The sequence below is a fragment of the Lepidochelys kempii genome, chromosome 10, assembly GCF_965140265.1.
Source record: "Lepidochelys kempii isolate rLepKem1 chromosome 10, rLepKem1.hap2, whole genome shotgun sequence".
Taxonomy (NCBI): Eukaryota; Metazoa; Chordata; order Testudines; family Cheloniidae; genus Lepidochelys; species Lepidochelys kempii.
This window is the reverse complement of record NC_133265.1, coordinates 12,264,691-12,288,703: the sequence shown is the minus strand read 5'-3', so window position 1 is coordinate 12,288,703 and position 24,013 is coordinate 12,264,691. Positions and strand designations below refer to the sequence as shown.

Below are 24,013 nucleotides of genomic sequence, written 5' to 3'. Positions count from 1 at the left end.
ACAGCAGATATACACATGGAACATGGTACACTTACAGAGCATTAATGTCACAATTCCAGCAATGAAAACCAGCCAAAGAAGAGGCTGCTTTCTCCCAACCTCTTAACTAAGGGATTCTCAAACTGGGGGTTGTGACCCCTCAGGGGGTCGCAAGGTTATTACATGGAGGGTCGCGAGCTCTCAGCCTCCACTCCAAACCCCATTTCACCTCCAGCATTTATAATAGTGTTAAATATTTTTTTAAAAAGTGTTTTAATTTATAACAGGGAGTCACATTCAGAGGCGTGCTGTGTGAAAGGGGTAACCTGTACAAAAATTTGAGAACCACTGTTTCAACTGAGCAGAACTTGCTCCTGGATGACACCTTCATTATTAAGTTTAACTCCAGAAATGAAGTTTTATGGTTGCATGTTAAATCCCCTGATAGCAGGAGTTTATAATGAAGCCTTAAACTACAGCAGGACACATAGTGCCAGCCTAATTTATTAGTACAAGTCTGTGATGTCCACAGGACTCCAGTGCTGGAGTCCTTAGTGAGTTGCATCAGTCTGTCCCAAGCAAGTAGAGACATGTCATTTTACACTTTTCTTGAAGGTGAATTAGATTTAGAGCAGTTTAACCTGCGAGTCAAATCCTAAAATAATGGATTAATATGCCTTCAAAGTGAGAGGGCAACACTGATATTATACTTGTGGTTTCAAAGACATGATCTTCACCTGGACTGCAGAAAGCTTTATAACCCTAAAATGAGCAAAACCTCCGCTCACCCTGGCTCTCATTGCATCCTGCTCAGCTGAAGTCCAGAAATGTGGCCTGCATAAAAAGGTGTTTAACATGATAATATTTTACATTTCCATTATATCTGAGTTTCAAAAGTGATTTTACAAACAATAAATAATCTCAGCCCAAGTGTGCGGTAGGTATTATTCCAACTTCATTTTTTCTTTAGCACTAAAAATGTGCTAAATGTTTAAACATTGTACAGACAGACAAACTGAGGGATAGGGAGGCTAAAGGACTTGATCACTATCATACAACAGCTCACTGGTTAAGCCAGGCAGAGAACCCAGGGGTCCTGACTCTCAGGCACTTTTTCTCTCCGCTAGAAACATTCCCTACAGATACCGTGATGCTTGCTATAGAGTCTGTTCCAGATTTCAATTGACGTTGTTGTGTTGCAGGCTCGTTCGGTAAAATAATAGGAACTGAAGTGGCCAATGTCTGCATTTATGAAAAGTAAACACTCTTCTTATATGGCTCTGTTAACCAGAAAGACTGTTCAACCTACTAACTTTGTTGACCACTGACCCTGACCTGATATCGGAGGGTCTATAGTTTTGGGTAAAATAATATAGAAGTTATCAAACTGTAACAAACAAGTACATGAACTAAAATATATGCATTAACAATAGGCTTGGCTATAGGTCTTAAGCATTAAACTGGAGTGAGGCCTAGTGGAAGTTGGCAGTTGGTATAAGATAGCATGAGTATTATTGTGCTTGACGGAAGGTTATGGAATTATATGTGCTTGACCTAAGGTTATAAAATTTAGCAATGTTTCTTGTGATAGTTTAGTAATGCATTTGATAATAAATAAATAAAACACAAAGAGGTAGCATCTTAGGGGATTTTTGTAGTAAGAGCTAACTGTATTGATGTACCTAAATTATTGCAAAACGGACGGATGCAAATGGTTGGGTAAATTGTTGGAAATGTAATTATGGACAACCAGAACCCTAAAATTCGTCTCCCAGAATACCAAATATGAATAAAGGGATGAGACTTGACTTGATTCAATATGGCCCTGGATGTATGTGGGTGGAATAGGGAAAGGTGTATAAGAGGTTGTCAAACCCATCCTGAGCTGGGACACTGGGATGATGCCACGGGACAATCGCATAGGAAGTCTGGCCCCACTCCATCCTCTTGGGGGAATCGCTACTTATTTTTTTCTTTCATTTTTGTTTCTGATGGTTCCCATAAGGTTTAAGTATGCCCAGTGTAAGACTGTAAGTATGACCAATGCAAGGAACCACTTTACTGTACTTATTCTTATGCTTAAGTACATTGATTTTTCTATCATTTCAATTACATTCGTCTGTATTAACTGAAGATCCTAAAGGTTGTGTGTGTGATCCACCAATTTCATCTTATTAACTAACTCTACAGCCATCTGAATAACCTACAGCCTCTTGCCTGACATTTTCCTGACACTCCCTACCCTCTAGAATTCACACTACATCCTTGATCCCACAATCAGTCAGTAAGGAAAAAAACAGCAAATAAAAGACAAATTTTCCCCTCTTTCTTTTTAGAGCAGAATGTCAGTGAGGGAGACAGAACCTTAAGGGTTAAATATCTCACAGTTGTTTTAGTGCCCTCTAGTGGCCTTACTGCTACTCAGCTTCCTTGTTTCAGTAATATTCCCATGGAAAACATGTTGGTGACAGGGACTCTGCAGACAAAGTAGAAGGGTATATAAAGTGCTGAGTTCTGAACATCCATCTCAGGCAGCCCTGGTGTCCTGGAGCTCTTGGCAGGTATGCTCCTCACTCTCTGAAGCTCCTTCGCCACAGGAAAAGGACCAGCAGCTCAAGCCACTCTGCTCCCTGGCTCTGCTTTCCCTCTAGGAATTAGCTGCAACTTCCCTATTGGACGTTGGCTGCTAGGTTTTGTCCTGGCAGGGAAGGAGGGGGAGAGTATCTGTGTAAGTGGGTGTGCGTGACAGCAGGGGTGTTTGTGAGGGAAGGCGAGCCTGCTTGGGTTTGGGCGTGAGAGCGGTATGCATGTGTGTGGGCATACAGGCAGCTAGCTGGAATGCTGCTATACTCTGAGCGCGGTAGTGCCCTATAGCTCCGCAGTGGCCCCCTGCTGGCTGTCTCATCTGTAACTAACATGCACTCATCTCCCAGCACCACCCCTTGCAGCTGCCTCCTAAAGAGGATGAGAGGTCGCCAGTGCTGAGAATTGGCTGGGAAGCCTGCAATCATGGAGACAAAAAGAGTAAAGATCATTCAGAATTGGGGGGAGGAACAGACTGAGGAGCAGAAGTTTTCAAACAGATCGAAGTTGGGGAGGCGCACACACTGGTGAGGATTAAGCTATTCCCTGCCTTCCCTCACCCTTGAAGAAGAAAATAGCCTTACAAACTCTACACCATGTGGCCAGGACCCTCCAGCAGCTGGAATCACAGACACCGCACGCTCCAAGCTTATCAGGCAAGTTGTCCCTGCCAAACATACCACACACTAGCATCTATGAGTGTGGACTGTTCCCTGAGGCGGCGACGTACCCAGGATCATTTGAACACAGGACTCTCCTTCCCCTCCCCTATTACACAGGCAGGCTAACCGGCAGGTCTTGAGTCAGGGAGTTTTCTCCCCAGTCTTCGCCCTCACTTTGCTTTCCAGGGAGGGGAAGAGGTTCAAAATCACAGTTAACCGCACTTCGGTTGCCTGGTGAGAGGACGCTTTCATTCCATGAAAATGTTTACAAGATACAAGGTGTGGCTCCCACTCTCTTCAACTAGGATTTTATGCTGCATTCACCACTGCAGTATCTGAGCACCTTAACCTAGCTCCTTTCACACAATTATGTGCTGGATACTAAACTGAAAAAATCAGACAATACTGGAGATTACCGACACCTTCCCTGTTGAGACCACTTTGACCTGCTAGGCACTAGTTTGTTCACTCCAATTTCTTCCTGTAATACAGTCTAGTTTTTCAAAGGCATTGCCACAAAACTACAGTTCTTATCTCTCTACCAGCCTTGTATATTCCCTCCCTTTTATAACACATGCCCTTGCTAGAACATATTCTTAAATCAGCACTGAAACACAATCTCAGTCCTAGGGGCTCACTAGCTCTCCTGACATAGTTGGTGAATTCATTAGTCTGACGTTACACTTCATTTACAGACAAGCACACATTTAAAAACCTGCTGTGGTATGAAGACAGTATCTTATCGCCATTATAGAATCAATCTCCTTTTAAATTTCTGGGAAAGATCACTATCATATTCGCTCTGTTCCTTCCAGCATCAGGACAGGGACACTGGCTTCCTCTTTATTCTATACAGTGCAGATCACTATTTTCCCCTAGGGCTAAAATGTTTTATATAGTGGTAGCATCTAGAGGCACCAAGTGAGATGGGGTCCCATTGTGCTAGGAACTGTACAGACACACAGCATGACACTGCCCCTTCCCCAAAGAGTTTACAATCTAAATAGACGAGACGACTACGGGTGGGAGGGGAAAGAGGTACAGACAGATGAATCATAGAATATCAGGGTTGGAAGGGACCCCAGAAGGTCATCTAGTCCAACCCCCTGCTCGAAGCAGGACCAATTCCCAGTTAAATCATCTCAGCCAGGGCTTTGTCAAGCCTGACCTTAAAAACCTCTAAGGAAGGAGATTCTATCACCTCCCTAGGTAACGCATTCCAGTGTTTCACCACCCTCCTAGTGAAAAAGTTTTTCCTAATATCCAATCTAAACCTTCCCCACTGCAACTTGAGACCATTACTCCTCGTTCTGTCATCTGCTACCATTGAGAACAGTCTAGAGCCATCCTCTTTGGAACCCCCTTTCAGGTAGTTGAAAGCAGCTATCAAATCCCCCCTCATTCTTCTCTTCTGCAGGCTAAACAATCCCAGCTCCCTCAGCCTCTCCTCATAAGTCATGTGTTCTAGACCCCTAATCATTTTTGTTGCCCTTCGCTGGACTCTCTCCAATTTATCCACATCCTTCTTACGAGTTATCTTGCCCAAAATCAAACAACAGGGTGGTGACAGAGCTGGAAACGGACCCAGGTCTTCCAAATCCTAGTCCTGTTCCTGGCCACTGGACCACACTGCCTCTCATATAAAATATAATAATGCTAAGCACCCAGTAGAAGCTCATTTGGGAAATGTTTAATTTATTTACACTACCAGAGTTTCAGACAAATGGGGGAACCTTCCAATGCAAATTTCGCATAGTAGGGGACATCACAACTTCAGATAACAGGGGTTCAGGTGTGTATACATTAATATTAGACCTCAAAAATGGTATCATGACTCCTTTCACGTGACGTTTTCCTTGAAACTTCAGAAGGCCAGTAGTGATCTGGATTGGCTTTAGGCACAGATATGGTAGCAAGTGGCTACAGATACCAGACTGCAAGGGAGCATCAAAAATCCCAGCACCACTTGAAGGGAAAATGGAGCCTGGAGCCCCATGCTGGTCAGAAGCAAGGGCCTGGAAAAAGGCAAGCAACATACTGGAATCCCAGCAGCTTGACAGAATGTGATTTACTGATTTCTTCCCCCTGCAATAAACTATCAAATATTGCTGCCCCTGTTTTTCATTCTTTTGAATTTGAAGTAGGGGACACAAAATGTTGGGGGGGTTGCACGTAATGGCAAGCCCCACCTGATCTTAAGCCCCACCTGATCTTAAGCCCCGGAGACAGACGAAACAGCGGACTCTCAAGAAGAGGCATAGAAGATGTACAATACACAGGATTCTTTGAACAAGAGACGGGAGCCATCTGCTGTGGCTGTTGCGTCTGTACTGAACCAATGCAGAGTAAGAGGTATCTTTTTATTACATGTTTCAGTTTGATGTAAAACGTGTTCTGTGGTCTCCAGAGAATGGTGAAAAGCTTGTTCGGCGTTCGGATTGCTGGGATTAATGTGCAGAAGCAACTGGCTCTTCCCAGGCTTGGAGCATTTCTTATAGGGAAATGTGAGACATGTTTTGGGGAGAGATCCTACGTGAGACCTGCAGACAATCCTCTTGTTGGAAGAACATAAAATGGCCCTACTGGGTTAGACCAAAGGTCCATCTAGCCCAGTATCTTCCGACAGTGGCCAGTGCCAGGTGCCCCAGAGGGGGTGAACAGAACAGGGAATCATAAAGTGATCCATCCCATCGCTCATTCCCAGTTTCTGGCAAACAGAGGCTAGGGACGCCATCCCTGCCCATCTCAGCTAATAGCCATTGATGGACCTATCCTCCATGAATTTGTCTAGTTCTTTTCTGAACGCTATTATGGTCTTGGCCTTCACAACATCCTCTGGTAAGGAGTTCCACAGATTCACTCTGCGTTGTGTGAAGGAATACTTCCTTTTATTTGTTTTAAACCTGCTGTTTTAAATGCTGCCTATTCATTTCAGAAAAACATAGTAAGGATTCCTCAGTCCATCTGGCAGTTGTGTAGGTGGAAGGTCTGTTCTTCTCAATAGCACATTATTTTGTGACTCAAACTGGGTACGTGTACTGAACATTTTGCTAATAAGTGCAATAAACTTGGTGAAGGGTACAGTGCACTTAGTGCTAGGATCCCCAGCCAGCCATATTTCTTCTGTCTCAGTTCCCTTCAGTGCCCTTGAAATTTGAGAAGCGTAGGAATGAGAAAGTAACTTCAAGAATTAGACACAGTAATGACCTTCACTGGATCTTCCTTCATGGAATAATGTTGAACTGGTAATTCAGAAAGAAGTGCAATGACTTGATTGATTGCTACCAGGTGTGGCAGACACTTGAGCAGTACAGTGAATTATTCATTCTTGGAAAGTAAGATGCTAACTGGTTGATTTGTTGCTTGAGGAAGCAAAACCATATCTGTGCAAAAATGGATCTATATCTTTTACCCATTTCTACGAACGGCTCAGCTCTGGTAGCCTCAATGATGCTCAGACCTCTCCATGGAGATGACTTGATGCCTCTTAAGTTCATATGTTCCACAACTCATAACATGTTGTTTTGATGTGCTGCCTTTAGCTTTCCGAACAGGCCTGCCTGGGAATTTAGTTGAGGGCAAGGGTGGACTCCCACAGAAATCTTCCCACTGAACGCTGAGCAGCTACAATCACCATATCATCTCCGTCCTGCTCCCACACAGACATCTTAAGTAACAGTCATGGAAACACCAGTGACAGGTTCTATCTTCTGAAATGTTATAGGGACACACAGTTGCAGCATGGGTGAGCTACTCAGTGACGTTTGGACTTGCAACAGTCTTCCTGATAAAAGGATTAGGAGAAACATTAAACCAGAAATTGGAATAGGGCTGGTTTGTAGTCTAAAGCTTAGGTACTGTAATCTAAAATCTTAGAGTAGCAATAATTCCAGTGCCCCTTCATCACTTTCTTGCCCCAACTGAAAACTGGGCCCAGAGAAAACTATTGTGCTTATAGTGATTATGCCATTCTTAAAGAACTAAAATCTTAATAAACACAGCCTTTTGTATAGAGTGTATTAAAATCCCAGAGCAACGACCAGTAAGACTTTACATAACTGCCATAATAGAAAAACCTTAGCTTTACAAGTCCATTGATGAAATGATGATTGAGGGCAAGAATCCTCAAAATCTATATAAAAAAAAAAAGACATCCCTTCTATAGAAAGAGTGTGGATGAGAGAGAACTCCCAGTGACGCCATTCTGAATGTGTTTATACTTGAAGATGGTTCTGGCATTTCAGTGTGTGTGTTTGGAAGCTAGATACTCCTGACTCAGGTAGGCCCTTCTCCTAAAGCCATAAAAGCTTTTCTCAAGATGATATCTACTTGCGAATTATTGAGAGGGGTGTATGGGCGTGAATGAAGTGCTTACAAGAATGTGACTCATTTTTATATCAAACCCTGAATGCCCGGCACATGCATTTAATCTTACAAGTATGCTGCAGATATTCAGAGTTCCTGAGAAGAGAGGTCTGCAAGCAAAGGAAGTCGTCTCAACTACTGAAAATTAGTCGGTCTGTTATTCATTAATGAAACTAAAATGCAGAAGGGGAAGCAACATCTGCAACAGCCATCAAGGATTTTTAACAACTGATTTTGCACTGCCATGCACTGCAACTATGTTCCATTGCCTTGAAGAGAAAACAGGTCAACACCCACAGATGAGTCTGATATGCACTTATCACAAGTGGCACAATGTAGTGAATATATTTTTTATATCTTTGATGCCAGTAAAATTTTAAAAAATTAGACTTTCTGGGGAGCACAATAGATTCTGGTGCAACAAATGGACAGCAGAGTTTAATCTTTTCTACCTTGCAATGGAGCATATGGCAATATTCCCAACTGAGAAAGATCGTAAGCTTTTCAGGAAGGGACTGTCTATTCCATTGTGTGGACAGTTCCTAGCAAACTGTGTGTGCTACCAGAATACAAACAACACCACACATTTCTTCTCAACTGAAGAGCCTGTTCATACACTGATTTTTTAACAGAGAAATCCATATGGCTTCTGGAATTAGATGTGTATGCAATCTATGGACAGTGTCAAAGGAACTTAAGCAGGAATCAGGAGAATCTAATGTTGCTTAGTAAATTGTATCAACTTTATAGGAAAGATGGTTTAATACCCACTTGGCAGAAAATCCCAGATGACCTCTGCACCCACTTGCAGGGGGGGATGGTTGGGAAAATTCTCTAAATGGAGAGCTAAAAGGCAAGACAAATGGTCTTTCAAGAGGGGAGGAATGAAAGGCTTCCTGAACACCCTGCCCTACATATGGTCTTTTCTTCTTCTCAGCACTCTCATGCTTACATCTGGAGGCTTCATTTCCATTTTTGTACATTATCCCACATTCTTGCATTGAGTCAAGTCAGCCTGGCTGTGTGGGTGAGCATTTTCCCTCTAAATGGCTTTTCTCTGACCTTTTGCCTGAGTATTTGGTCTTCACTTGTGGTTACTCTGGCAGTGTCTCCGTTTAGTTCTCTGCTGCAAGGGGATAAAGAAGCCTGTTCACCCACTTTATATTAGCAGATGGCAGCCACAAAATAAAGTGGTATCCCATCCCAGAAAACACCAGATTTTAAAGCAATTTCAGTTTCTTGCTTGTTTCACTGCTCAAGCTTGTTAAAAGCGATTAGAGCAAAACCCAAACTAAACCATATCCAAGAATTCCCTCCAGACTCAACTTACATAAGCACAAAACACTGATCAAACCCCAGTTCACTCTATCACAGAAGATAACCACACTAAGAGATCTTTAAAGCCCTCAGAATAGGAACTGTATTCACAGAGATGGATTGCAAAGATGAGACAAAGGAAACTAACCAATCACGAACACACACCACCTGCTCCCTGCAGCTCTGCCAGAAGCGCACACACTTGGAGTAGAAAGAGCTGAGAAAAGAAGGCTGCTGGAATGTCATGAAAGGATATGCTTGTTCAAGCCATATTTCATACATGGTCCTCCCTCTGCTCCAAATTCCTCTTCCTATCACCCTGAGGTGAATGTCCTCTATAGGGGTCACAAGACTGGAAACTGGCAGCAGAATCTGACTAGACTGTCTTTCAATCCTTCCTCTCCCCTTGTCCAGACTGTGTTAAAATCATGTTGCTTCCCCTTCCACAACACTGAGATCCAGCCTTTTATTTCTATCCAGACAATATAAACTCTGGACCACTCTTCCCTCCTACCTTGATTACTGCATCCTCCTCCTCACTGGCCTCTCAGCACCCACACCCCCTCCAGTCCTTATAAACCACAGCTGCTAGGATGTTCTTTGTACCTTTTTGATCTGACTTGGGTGTCTCACACCTCCTCCAAGTCCCTTCATAGTGCTCTTCTCCAGCACATCAGGCTTAAGATTCTTGTCCTCATATTCATGGACCTACATATCTCCTCCCTGCTTACTTATCCAACCACGTCTTCCCTTCACAGACGCCACCCTTGACCCCCTGTTCATCCACAACCATTTCTGCCCTCTGCACCTTCACCTTCTTGAGCTGATCGACAAGGCCACACTACAGTCTCCTCATTGAAATTCCTCCCTAAACGCTCTCCTACTGCGGTGCCTACAGCAAATTAGCAACTAGGCAAAGAGGCAGTTTGAGCTAGATGCATCACAACCAACCCCTTCCCCACATAACACTGTGACGATCATCTCTTTAACCCCAGAATAGATCTTCCTATGTGGCTGGAAAACAGGTAGCACATTTCGAGCACTGCTGTAATGTTCATGATAAATTAAATTTTACCAGAGGTGCTGAAGCCCTTCAGATGCCATTTTCAATACAGGTATTTCTTTTGTACCCAGCACCAAACTGGATATGCTCTAGGGAATGCAATGTACTTTGTACAAACCCCAGAGAGGAAGGGATTTGAATGTGAAATGCAGTCTAACAATCACATGTTCAAACAAATCTGGCAAGAGGATTCAGAGTGGAGATGGTTGGGTAAAAGAAAGAAAAGAAAATCACATACTGCTTAGGCTCACTAGGTTGTCAACCAATGCTTGGAGCTCTGAACTCAGGGTTTGTCTACACTTACAGCGTGGCAGTGAAGTGGAAGTCCTGAATTGTTTCAGTACCTTCCAATGGTCTTTCATTCCCTTTAAGTCATATTTATACTAGGAAACTAACCCTCTGCTGACAGTGGTTTTCAGCAATAGGTTCTCTGAACTAGTGTTGGAAAGGGTTTAACTTCTAGTGTAGAAAAGACTAATCTATTTTCAACACTACTGCAGACAATGGAACAGACTCTGAAGGACCCACTTCTGACAACCATTGTCTGCAATGGAATAATTTCCTATTGAGCTTTACAGAAAACATTCACTCCATATAAACAGGTTCCATGGAGCTAATCTTTAATAATGAAGCCACTCTCACCAACCAGACAGGTGCAAAATGATGCACCGCCAGAGGATTATTACTTCCCACTGCTCCTCTGCTCTGGCTGAACAAAGGGAGTCGGGGAGAGAAAAAGAAATGATCACTTAAGTGGGGATGGGGAGAGAAAGATGAAGAGGAATCCCCAATTCCTCTTTTTATTTTTTACTGCAGCCACTTTCTGTGGTCAGTGAAGCACCAGTAGTCTTGCCTTTCCAAGTGGGAAGATATGATCTTCCACAGCCACCATCCCCCCACCACTCACACACTTCGAATGAGGAGATAAACTCCCCTCATAATGAACTGCTTTGTCTGGGAAAGTCTGGAGGAGGGGATAGCAAGGATGGGGGCTCCAAACACCTTGGTATTGTAAGAGTGTACGAACACACAAACAAGACATCTGGTGAGGCCTCATCTGGAGTACTGTGTCCAGTTTTGGGCCCCACACTACAAGAAGGATGTGGATAAATTGGAGAGAGTCCAGCGAAGGGCAACAAAAATGATTAGGGGTCTGGAACACATGACTTATGAGGAGAGGCTGAGGGAGCTGGGATTGTTTAGCCTGCAGAAGAGAAGAATGAGGGGGGATTTGATAGCTGCTTTCAACTACCTGAAAGGGGGTTCCAAAGAGGATGGCTCTAGACTGTTCTCAATGGTAGCAGATGACAGAACGAGGAGTAATGGTCTCAAGTTACAGTGGGGGAGGTTTAGATTGGATATTAGGAAAAACGTTTCCACTAAGAGGGTGGTGAAACACTGGAATGTGTTTCCTAGGGAGGTGATAGAATCTCCTTCCTTAGAGGTTTTTAAGGTCAGGCTTGACAAAGCCCTGGCTGGGATGATTTAACTGGGAATTGGTCCTGCTTCGAGCAGAGGGTTGGACTAGATGACCTTCTGGGGTCCCTTCCAACCCTGATATTCTATGATTCTATGACATATACACAATTTAACCATGGCTTCTTAGTAATTATCCATGTAGCTATCTATAGTGTTTACTAGCATTGCTCACTAGAGTTTCACTTAACTGTGTTGAAGATACAGATACCTCTTTGGTCTGCTCTTTTCTTCCCAGAGCGAGGGAGCTGTGAATCTCCATTCCAAATATAGACCAGAGGCTTCTACCACTTCCACCTTCTCAATGGAAATGGACGCTGCTGCATTTTTCCGGCCCTCCCCGAAGAATCTCCGTCCTTTTCTCCATTTCTGTACGTTACGTCCTTTATTTAAACACTCTTTAAGAACCTTCAGCTAAATGAACCTCTCTCCTCTTCCTGGAGGAAGGGAATCAAGTGCCTCCTTTGTTCTTCCTTCCCCCTGGAGGGAAGGAGGGAGGTGTCCCTTGGTCCCATGCCTTCTTGTTCCAGTCTCCTGAGAGTGACAGGCTCTGTTCCTCACACAGAAAAGAGATACTTCATCCTTTTATTCTTTGAACACTAAAGTTTCTGCAGAGTTGGGATTAACAAACACTGGAAAGGTCCCAACCAGTGAGAACAGGGCTGCCACACAGCAGCTTGCTGTGCATACAAAGAAATCCTTGACTGAAAGAGTCAGCAATGCAAGGAGAATTAAAAAGCACAGTTAAATAACCCCAAATCCTCATGCATATTTATAAAATACATGGCATCAAAACTAAATCAATACTCCTCCTTACTAGCTATGTACAGCCTGAGAAAGTAGAGCTGGTAACTTACTGGTGCTTTACCTATCATCTTGATGAGACCCTGGAAAACCTCAGCACATTAGAAAAATCCTGAGTGGCTACAAAGGGAATTTCAATTGTAATGTACTAGGATGTGAAAAGTGAGAACGGAAGGGAAGAGAGAGTGAGAGAAAAGTGTGTTGGGTTATATTATGCAGTCAGAACAAGGATGACGACATGGACCTTGCCAACATGGGGAAGTTTTACCAGCTAAACCAACATAATTATATCAATATAAACCAAGGTTATACTTATTCTGCTGCAAGAGTTTGGTTTAGCTTAAACCTCGCTACCCAAGTGACAAACTAAATCAAAGAACCCCACTCCTGTACCAAAATAAGAGTGTCCACATGAGGGGTTGTATCAATATCATTATATCAGGTTACATTCACATCTTAGCTTATCCTGAAAATAATCTTCCATGTAGACAGGCCTGCAATGGGGTTAGCCCCTTGCCTCTCGCAAGCGCCTCCTTTCTCAGGGCCGATACCCCTGCGATCAGTCTTTTTTTGGGGTGGCATCCACCTCTTGCGGGCAACCTCTTTGGTTGGGTGGGTGTGAGCTTTCTTTTGGTTTTTTGGTCTTACAATGGGGTGGCATCCGCCTATGGTGAGTGCCCCCTGGCCAATGGTTCTCTCAGTGGATCTTTGGCAACTCAACCCTCTGGCTGAGCAGCACACACTGTCCCCCATTCCGGGGTATACAGTCCAAGTTCTTATCACAGACCTGGTAGGGGGCTGTAGCTCTAAGGGAGGCACTGCCTTCTTCAACCACACAGCCGGTGCCCATCTCAGTACCCGCAGCTGGTCATGTTTCAGCAGGTCTCCCTGGGCTCAGTCTTCAACCAGACCAGCAGGGCCCATCTTGGTACCCTCGCTGGCCTGGCCAGGTTCTATACTCAGTCCCCCTGGGCTTCAGCCTGCCCGCTGTGATCTTCCGCTGGTCCTGCTGCTCTTCCCACCAGCCAGGCACCCAGTCTTCAGCAGCCTTCCTTGGATTCAGTCCTGCTTGCAGTGAGCTCGCCACAGTGAGCTGTCTGTGGTACTGCTGCTCTTCCAGTCACCAGGTCTTCACTCCTCGAGCTCCACACAGCAACTGAACTTCTCTGCTCTGCTGCTTGTCTTATATAGGGCCCTTCTGGCCTCAGATTGGCTGCTCCACCAGTCCCTCTGATTGGCCACTCCTCTGCAAGCACTCTAGGCTGCCTGGAGGACTTCTCTCTGCTCTATTCTGGGGCAGGATGACACAGGGCCACGAGGCCTCCGGACCTAGTCCACCCTTCCACAAAGCCTTAGCTACCTATCCACCTTTCCAATGAGTAACTGTACTGTACTAACCTAGGCTGACATGACTGTATTCACCTAGACCCAGGGGGTGGGGAGGGGACGACACTGAAAACACACACATAGGCCTTATGAAAAGAAATGCAACACACACATTACATGATTCACTGTGTATGCATATTTATTCCTTGAACATAAAAAGGCACACATTATCCAAAATGAAAAGTTTAATTAAAACTCAACAATACAACAGAGTCCCCAGTTTACTAACTAACTAAAATTACTACTTTTCCAGGACCTGTTCTTCGATCTTAATACATCTTTAACAACATATCTGATTGCTCAGCACCTAGCATATTACAAAGTTTAGACCAAATGAACCTGAATATGCTCAAAATCATGCTTGATAGATGCAAAGTTGTGTGGACAAGACTGTAATTTTTTTTTAAAATGACAAAATTCTCATTCCCAACTGTCCTGTCCTCCATGATTTTACTTCCACAATTGTCCACTGTGTTGAATGCAGTGAACAGTGAAACAATTATCTTCACAAACATAGATTTGTAGTAGAAATCTGGATAGTCTATTATTTTAAATGCTAGAAACAAAACTTAATTGAGGATTATATTCAGCAGCCATGATTTTAAACCTCTATTTTTTTCTGGGATCAATCCATGACTTTTATATTTTGGATCAGTCACACTGGCAAATGAAAGGAAAGGCTCCATAGTTTCTCTGAATCATTTTTTCCATTTTGTCTTTGGGTAGTTTCAGTTTTGTTGTTAATACAGAGCCTCTCTGAAGAATTCCTTGCTGTATAAAATGCAGGCTATGATTTCATCAAGTTTCCTCTTCAGTCTAAAGTTCACCTTTTATGGTAAGGGGATACAAATACACAGACAATCTTCCTGGTGCCCTAGTAGGAAACTGGGGCATCCTTACACCAGAATGGCACTGTTCTGGCAGATTTGTCAGTTGCATATGATACTGTCTCGCATGTAGGGCTAATGCTAAGTTGCAGACTATTTATTGTAAGCCCATGGTGTGATTCATTACAGAAATGATATTGAATCGGAGCTTCATCTTGAAAGCTGGAGACAAATCAGCCAGCTTAGGTGTCTCTGTAATCAATTTCAACAAAGATCCATTCCAGCTCCAATCCTTTTGAACATATATACTTATGACCTACCAATAACTAAGGCTGATAAGTACGTATGTGCAAATAACATCTATCTCACTAAAGTGGGTAAGGATCTACATGATATCCAAGGATCACTCTGCCAGGACATGAATGCTCTAGTCACATAATGTAAGTCTCCACTGACAAAGGTAAGTGAGTCTAAGACCGTGGCCACAACATCCATCTGAACAATCGCCTGGCCAATCAACCCTTTATAGTCATGGTGAGGATAGTCCATTCCCTTTTACAGCCAGCTGCCACTTACTTAGGAGTCAAACTAGACTGCAGTCTAACTTACTGGTCCTATCTAGAATACTTCAAGAAAAAGATCACTTCTCACAGAGGCAAATGTTTTACAAACCTCAGCTTGGTTCTGGTATTTGCTCCAGCAAAATATCATGTGGCAGTTTAGGGCAGAAGTCAGCACATACATCTTGTTGATATAGAGTGGAATATGGCCAGCCATATCATTAGTGGATGCCATAGCCACAAATTAACAGTTAATTTACATGTGTTGGCTCATATAGCTCCCTCAAAACTTTGACAAGATGCCATTACCAGTAAAACTGCATGAAGGGCTTTGATGGATGAAAACAACCTGCTCACACAAGACAATGGTTCCAATAGGTGTAAATAAGCAACACACACTTCCTATTAAAAGATCTGCCTGCCTCCAGAAGAAAACACTTAAAATCTGCAGGACCTGCTGACATGCCACAACTGACTTTGCAATGTCCTTCGGCAGCATCCCTTCATGCACTCCTGTCCAGTGCTGCTGGCCCAGTGCCAATCTCAGATGAACAATGGTATATCAAGGCTGACAGCTATGTCCTCGCAGAGTGGCAGCACCTCTGGGATAGAGAGGTGGGCCTGCTGATGAAATTTCAGAAGCTCTAACCTACATCCACCCTGTTTGCACTTGGGATGCAAATCCTGGACTAGGCTTAATGGCTCACTGACTAAAATGACCAAAGAGGCTGCCACTATATGCAAATTTGACTTAACCCAATCTTCACAGTGTGACTTCAGAGCAGCAATGCAGATGGTCAAATATGAGGTTGAGGAGTGCACAATTAGAAGATTGGAGGGTGGACTACAACACCTTTCTACCCTTGATGATGCGGCAGTTAGATGGCCGAACAATCTACATAGCGACTTGTGATGCATATGAGGGGGAAAAAGGCATTAATTATTTTTAGCTAACCAACCAGGAGGCAGATGGCTGTTGTGCAAAAGTTTCTCAACTTCCACAACATACTTTTGGACTGTGTCAAATACTACTTCTCTCCCAACAAGATTTAAATAAGATGTACACCCATAACTCAGGTTTCAGAATAGCAGCCGTGTTAGTCTGTATTCGCAAAAAGAAAAGGAGTACTTGTGGCATCTTAGAGACTAACAAATTTATTTCCGCAGAAGCTTTCGTGAGCTACAGCTCACTTCATCGGATGCATTCAGTGGAAAAAAGCTGTAGCTCACGAAAGCTTATGTGCAAATAAATTGGTTAGTCTCTAAGGTGCCACAAGTCCTCCTTTTCTTTTTACCCATAACTCAGAAATTCAGGCTGCTGCATTTAAGTTCTCTCATATTTTCCATTTTATTTCTGTTGTCTGCACCAATGGCAAGCTTTAGTCCATCTTTAGTTAGTTTATTACAGCACTGGCTACAAGCATTGTCTTTGGTGAGAAATCTAAGGTACAAACTGACCTGGAGGAAGTGACTGGTCTTGTGGGACTGGGAGCAACTTGAATATATTGTGATGTTCGGTGTAGTATAGCAACCAGCTATCACTAAGTCCAGCTTGCCTGGGTGCCAAAATAGACTGGAATGCCCAAGGGGACTGTCTATGACTCCATGGTATGACTGTTTTTGTGCTTTAGGAGTTCACATTTGCTACCCAGTTGGTGAAATCTAATTATAGTGCATACAACCAATTTCAGATCTCTGCCCTCTTTCTTGACACTCTGTCCTGAGTTTGGCACTCATGGTCACAAGCCACTCATGACAGCATGACCATAACAACGGCATAAAAAGTCTAACTTTGCACAAACTCATCTATGTTCTGCTCTTCCACTTCAACAGACAAAGTTTCATTTCATCAGAAAAAGTGATCCAAAAAAGTAGCAGACGTGATCTTGGAGAATTCAGAGAAAACACTGTTTTAACCATTCTGAAAGGAGCATGAATCCTTACTATCTTCCTGTTTAACAACTCTTGACAATCTTTACATGTTGCTTTAGAAGAATTATCTCTTTTCACTACTTCAATCCATTCCATTGCTTCTTTTCTTCCACCTCCTCTAACTTTAGACATGTTGAGTCAGACAAATTCACACAGTGTTTGGTAATCGCTAATCACCCATTTGCAATATTGATCAGCACATTTCACATTTACTACAGTTAGAATGAGAAACTTCTATATCTAGCAAGTTCAACACTGTGAAGAATGAAAAATGAGCTAGCCAGCTTTATACAGAACCAAGTCATAAGGTGCCTGTCCATTTTCCAGATCACAAATCTGAACTGATATGTGAATATCAACAAAGAATTAAAGGATCTGGAATATAATTAATGCTTCTCAACATGGTTTCATGGAAAATAGGTCTTGGCAAATAATCTCGATATTGTTCTTTGACAAGATTTCAAATTTCGATGATAAAGGTAATGGTGTTGACAAAATATACTTAGAATTCTGTAAAGCATTTGGCCTAATACCACAAGACATTCTGTTTTAAAATTGGCACACTACAAACATCAATATATCACATATTAGATGGATTAAAAACTGGTGAATTGATATATATCAAAAGATCATTGTTAATGGGAAATAACCAACTAGCTTGGAAGTGTCAGAGTGGTCCTATAGGGATCAGTTTTCAGGTTAACACTTCAACATTTTTATCAATGATCTGGAAGCAAATATAAAATAATTACTGGTAAATTATGCAGATACAAAGATTGGCATGATAGTAAATAGCAACAAGGACAAATCTCTGTTACATAGCATTTGGCACAGGTTGGCAGGCTGGGGACCATCAAACAACATGAGTTAAAATACATCCAAACATCTAGAAACAAAGAACATATGCCCACAGTTAGAAGATGGATGACTGTATTATGGAAAGCGCTGAAAAGGGTTTAGGAGCCCTTATTGATAACATGAGTGCCCGGTTGGATGCTGTGGCAAAACAAAGATAACATGAACTTTGCATGTACCTTTGCTGAATGTCAAGCAGAAGCCAGAAAGTGATATTATCTCTGTATATGGCACTGATGAGGCCACTACGTTAATGTGTCCAGTTTTGATGTTCATACTTTAAAAAGGATGTTGAAAATCGGAGGGGGTTCAGATACAAATAAGAAGAAACATTCACGTTCTGGAAAAGGAAAGTTACTTACCTTATAGTAACTGAAATTCTTCACGATGTGTGGTCCCTCTGACTATTCACTGTGGGTATGCATGTGCTCCATGCATCCAGAACCAGAAAATTTTCAATGACAGTGTCTGTTGGTCCACACCTGTGCCCAGTGTCTCCTGGTGCTTCCATCCAGGGGAATAAAGAGCGGCACGGACCAAGAGCCCCCCCCCCCCCCCGCTCTGACTCTACCACAGATCAGGTTGACCTGAGCAGAGGGAAAGGAGGGTGGGTCGAGAATACCCACCAGGACCACATATATCAAAGAACTCCAGTTACTATAAGGTAAATAACCTTCCTTTCTTCAAGTACTCACCCCTATGGATACTCACTGTGGGTGACTCCAAAACAGTACTCACTGAGGAGGAGGGTGAGAGGAAGGATACTATACCACAGAGTGGAGGATCTCTGAGCCAAAGGAAACATCTGCAGCTGAAATTTGGACTAGAACATAATGCCTGGTGAAAGTGTGCACGGAGCCGCAGTTGGCTGGTCTGCAAATCTCAGAGGGGAATAGCTATCAGAAAGGCGACTTTGAAGGACAGGTGCAGGAGGGAACAAGAGGCTAACAGTACACAAGGTGGTCCCATGAGGACACAAAGGACAAGGTTTAGGTCCTAGGCATGGACTGGTGTAGAAACTGGAGGAAATGTCCTTATGATGCTCTTCAGGAATGTTGCAGAGGAAAAATGGAACAGCCTTCCACTTGGAGGTGGAAAGCGATAATAGCTGCCAAATGTAGTGAGCTAAGGGGGATGTCTTTCGGGAGAGAAGATACCCCAGAATGAAAGGAATACCTGACAACTCTTCTGGGTAAAAGAGTTTGCTGATGCCAAAAGAAGAATTGTTTCCATTTAGTAGAGTAGTATTTCATATAATGGGTCTCCTACTGCCCTGGAGGATGGCTGGAATTCTCGGAGAGCAGGCTTGCTCTATGCTCATTGTCCAAAAGCCCTGGTGTGAGATGTAGGATGCTGGATTGAGGTGGTTCACCCTGCCCTTGTTCTGGGCCAGCAGTCCCCAGAATGGCTGCAGGTGGGTGCATGGACAAGAGGCTAGTTGTAGTATGCCAGTGAACCATAATTGCCTTGGCCATCGGGGGCTATGAGGATCACTGTTCCTCTGTTGAGTATAATCTTCCTGAGTGCCCGAGGAAGCAGAGCAATGGGAGGGAAGGCATACATCAGTGATTGTGACCACTGTACTAGGAAGGCATCCCCTCTGGAGTTGAGGCTTTGAGCAATCCAGGGACAGCAAGCAGGGCACTTTTAGTTGTGCTACAATGCAAAGAGGTCCCAACACAGGATGCCTCATAACTGGAAGATGTGCTGCACTATTGATGGGTGAAGTTCCCACCCGTGGTCTGTGTGGAAATGCCTGCTGAGATTGTGTGCTGGTGAATTCCTTACCCCTGGGAGATGTATGGCTGAAATGCCCACTGCACCAGTTTCAAAGGTTGATAGTTTCTCTGCAGAGTGGGGGGAATCTCATTCCTCCCTCCTTGTTCATATAAGTAGACGGTGGTCAAATTGTCTGACCTGACCTGAATATCTGTGGATGACATGATGAGCAGGAACGTCTTGCTAACTTTGAGACCTGCCTGAAGATCGAATAAGTTGATATGCAGCTTGGATTCCTGAGGGGATCAGAAGCCTTGGGCCGTCTAATCAAGATGCGCTCCCCGTTCTAGTAGTGAAGTGTGGTGCATGAACAAAAGGCACCCTCACGCATATTGTGTCTTTGTTCTCCCACTAGTTAGCGGTGTCAGATGTCTTGTGGAAGAGACATCTCCTTGTCCAAGGAGTCCAGTCAGGGCACAGACTGTCTATAACCAGATCTGAAGACATCTTAGATGCAATTATGTGAATGGGGTGACATAGGTGTACATTGTCACGTGACCTAACATAACAGGACCGGGAAGGATTGGACTGTTGTCTGAGGGCTGAGATGAAGCTGACTGTTGAGATCCCTCATTTCTAGGAATTAGTCCAGAGGTAACTAGGCCCTTGCTGTGACTGAGTTAGGTCCACCCCGATGAACTGTGAGGGTGTTAATATGAACTTGTCTAAAGTATGTCTATCAGCTTGTGGGTTGAATCCTGGACCTGTGCCAGAGGAATCTGGAGAGTATCTGAAATTCTCCTGAGAGGGTCCTGGTACTGGTTAAAATCATCTGGAGGTGAAGGAGAGGCAAGTTGATCCTCATCCATCAACTACTCCCACAGAAACTGTGCTTTTTCACCCCGTGATGGCCACTGCTGGGTGCAGAATTCTGGGTCCTCACACTGGAATGCCTGGAAGCATGGATCCCAGGGGCTCCAATGAGGTTGATGTGATGGATTGTAGGGGAATGGAGGTGCCCCCAAGAGGGTACCACTGACTCTTGGGCCAGAGTTGCTATTGGTGGGGATGGGGAGGTAGAGTGGATAGGATACCTTGCCTAGATTGATAATCCTCCATCGGCTAGCTGGAGGAAACATTTGTACAGGCTGGCGTTTGTCTGATGAATGTACCTGTTGTTCCATCATTGGGGCTGGGTGTACCATGGTATCCAGTTCCATGAGATCAAGAGAAGGAGAAGGTGGTGGGGAAAGAGTTTCTGGCTAGGTCCTACCACCAGCAAATGTTGGATTGATGGAATGGGTACCTCCTGCAACAGCATCTGAACCACTAAAACTGGGTACTCCAGGCATGGACAGATAGCTACATTCTCAGGAGAGCACACTGAGGGCCTGCCCAAGGCAACTGCCTGCTGTCCTGGGTTTTGTCTTAGAAACAGATTGTCTATGCACTGGCGCAGGGGAGATACAGTCCCTACTGTCCACATGAGGCACAGGTGTTGTTAACCATCTGTCCATGAGCAGTTCTGGGGCACTGTGAGCTCCCAGAACCATCAGTATCTTTGCTCTGCATGAGTCCATTTCGGGACACAGAACTGGGGTAAGGAGTGAAGTTGGCTTCTTTTTTGAGGACTTATGTGGGGATTTGTCCCTCTTCTTGTGGGGAAGTTTGCCTTGTCTGTCCCATGTTTCCACTTCACAGAATCCTTGCGTTTGGAGGAAGACTCCAAACCACTAGTACTGGACACTGGCAGTGCAACGCCCAGCAGTTCCGAACAAATAGGAGTGGAGTGGTAGGGTCTCAGATCTAAATGGGAACTCAAGGAAAGCTCCATAAGGGGCTTACAGAGCCTGAAGTCCCAAAAAAGAGACACAGCAGGTTCCATCCCAGACTATGAGCAGCAGAAAAAGAACTGGGGCATGGTCACTACACTGCTCTTTATGCCCTCAAATGGAAGCACAAGGAGGTGCAGGGCACAGGTGCGGACCAACAGACACTGCTCTTGAAGAATTTCCATTCCCTGACACACAGAGCACCCACGCACCCACAGTGAATACCCTTAGGGATTCTCACTTGAAGATAAAACGTGCTTTACAATGAGTGACTAAAGGAATTCAACCTAATTTACTAAGAGAGGGTTAAGAGGCAATTTCATCATGGTCTATATTACCTACACAGGGAGGAGATATATAATACTAGAGGGTTCTTTAATCGAGCGGACAAAAGCATAACAAGATCCAATGGCTGGATGTTGAAGTCAGCAAAGTTCAGACTATAAATAAGACAACTATTTAACAGAGTAATTACCCATGGGGATGGATAACCAAGGGCACTGATAAATACTCCATCACTTAAAAGAGTCTTTAAATCAATATTTGATGACTTACTAAAAGTCATGCTCCAGATCAACCACAAGTTATTGGACTAGATGCAGGAATTATTATGGAATTTTGTTGCTTGTCTTATGAAGCAGATCATAATAAATGGTCCCTCTTTTGGCCTTAAAATCTGTTAAGTCAACCCACTCCCCTTTCTTCAATATCCAATGAAATCTGATTACACCCAATAGTAATCAGTTAGACCCGCCTCTCAGACAGCACTGACTCCATCCATTCTCTTTCTTCTCTAGGCTTAGAGACAGTTTTCTATAACTTTCTTATTGCTTTCTAATAGACAAAACAATAACTTAAATGGTAAAGCAAATCCATTTGAACCTTTTGTAGCAAAATTTTCATTTACACACAAATTAAATGAAAACCAATGTTTCTAGCCGAAACATGCTTTCAAACCTGTATTTATCTTCATTTAAATATTTCAGAGTGGCAGAGAAGTTCAAAAACTTGACTGCAGAATGATCCTGAATACACCCACTGGTTGGTTGGTTTGTTTTTTTAAATAATTTTTTCACAATCCCCATGGCAACTAAAATACATGCATTATCATGAATGCAAACATAATCCCCCACCCAGCACACTGGGAAACTATAGTTTAAAAAAGGCTTTTGGTGAGTGAGGAGAAAAACCACAGAGGGAACTATCAGACTTATCACACTCCATCTTGTTTTGAAGCCATGTACTTCAATGTATTTTTCCAGTCTTTATCACATACCCAACTTAATCGCTCACCTACCTTCCTTCTCATTAGTATACCACAAACTCCTGCTTTTCCCGCACTGTACATTCTTCTTTCATTGCAAATCATTCTAGAATGTATTCTTGGGGCCTAACTGTAGTATTGTTCTTAGGAATAATTTCTTGAAGATAAAAAGTCCAAAAGCATTACCTTTCCACTTTATTCTTCGGTCACTTCAGTTCTACCAGGACCATGTCTAGGTAATGAAAAGATGTCTTCTGGTACTTCACGTATATTAAACGGAATTTTGAGTCAAATAGTAATTAATTATTAGCACTTCGTTCAAAATCCATCTTCCTGAAGAACCTTAGAATTTTATGTGGGGGTCCCTGGCCAAGGCCAGCTCCAGCAGCCCACCATAAAATGGTAACTGTCATAGAAAACAAGCACTGGCCACTAAGCTATATGTAGGAGTCCCAACTGCATCTCCTGTGCTAATAATTTAATTATATTTAAAGAAAAAAACCCCTAAAAGTTACTATAACATGACAACTCAAATGTCTATAACCTCAAGTGTGCAAAACCAAAAACACATACCGGAACATGTTAAAACCTCTGCCCCTAATGCCCAGCATGCTGTCCTTTCCCCGATGGGTTGTGGGTTTGCGGTTATTTTTTTCAGCCCCTGTCTTACAGTATGTTTAACTTACATTTGCAAGCTTGTTGAGGCAGAGATCTTACCTTATTTCTACACATGACATGACACTGCTACTTGTTAGAAAAACAGTTTCATTTGTATTGTGGTAGCACCTAAAGGCTGCAACCAGGGACTCACTAAGTCAAGCACTGTGTACACATGTAACAAAAAAACTGTAAGCTCTTTGGAGAAGGGACCATCTTGGAAGGCAACAAGAAAACAGATGACTAAATCAAACAAAGAGGATAATGCTTTGTCCTGCTGAAGTGTCATAAAGCAGTTAGAGTGGACATGGCTCTATGTCACATGGATCAGTGGTCAAACCCAGTGAACACATTTGCTAGTGCATCCTGGGTCAGTAGCACAACATGGCAGCACCCCTCCTTGTTCACATGTGGATTGGAGAAGCAATACCCTGTAATCGATACACTGGAAAACCTGTGTGCTGTCACAGGATAGTGGCTGACAACTTCCTTACATTTTCAAACCATGGAAGGGAAAGGAAGGTGGAGTGTAACATCCATCTCCCACATATATCCTCCTCTGTGCAGCTGCAGCAGGCTAATGCTGAAGGAGTTACTCCAAGGAGGTGCAAAAGGGTAGCATTCCAGGTACAGTTCCCAGAAACTCTGCACTCACTTCATCTAGTCTTACACTGCACGTCACGTCTGCTGAAATCTTGAGTAAAAGCTCAAACTTCCCTACTGCCAGGTGAA

At 43.4% G+C, this 24,013-nt stretch overlaps 1 protein-coding gene across 8 annotated transcripts in view; it reads right to left on the bottom strand.

Annotated features, from left to right (window-relative positions):
* Positions 1-24,013, bottom strand: part of MAD1L1 (mitotic arrest deficient 1 like 1) — a 554,553-nt gene that overhangs the window by 172,103 nt on the left and 358,437 nt on the right. Inside the window, exon 1 of one of the 8 annotated variants that reach the window (XM_073361993.1) lies at positions 717-4,245. The exons of 6 other annotated variants lie outside the window; for them this stretch is intronic. In XM_073361993.1, the coding sequence (XP_073218094.1) occupies positions 717-836 (120 nt within the window). In that variant the 5' untranslated portion in view covers positions 837-4,245. Of the gene's footprint in view, positions 1-716; positions 4,246-24,013 lie in introns of those variants that run through there. One more of the 8 variants, XM_073361994.1, reaches the window with a different exon arrangement.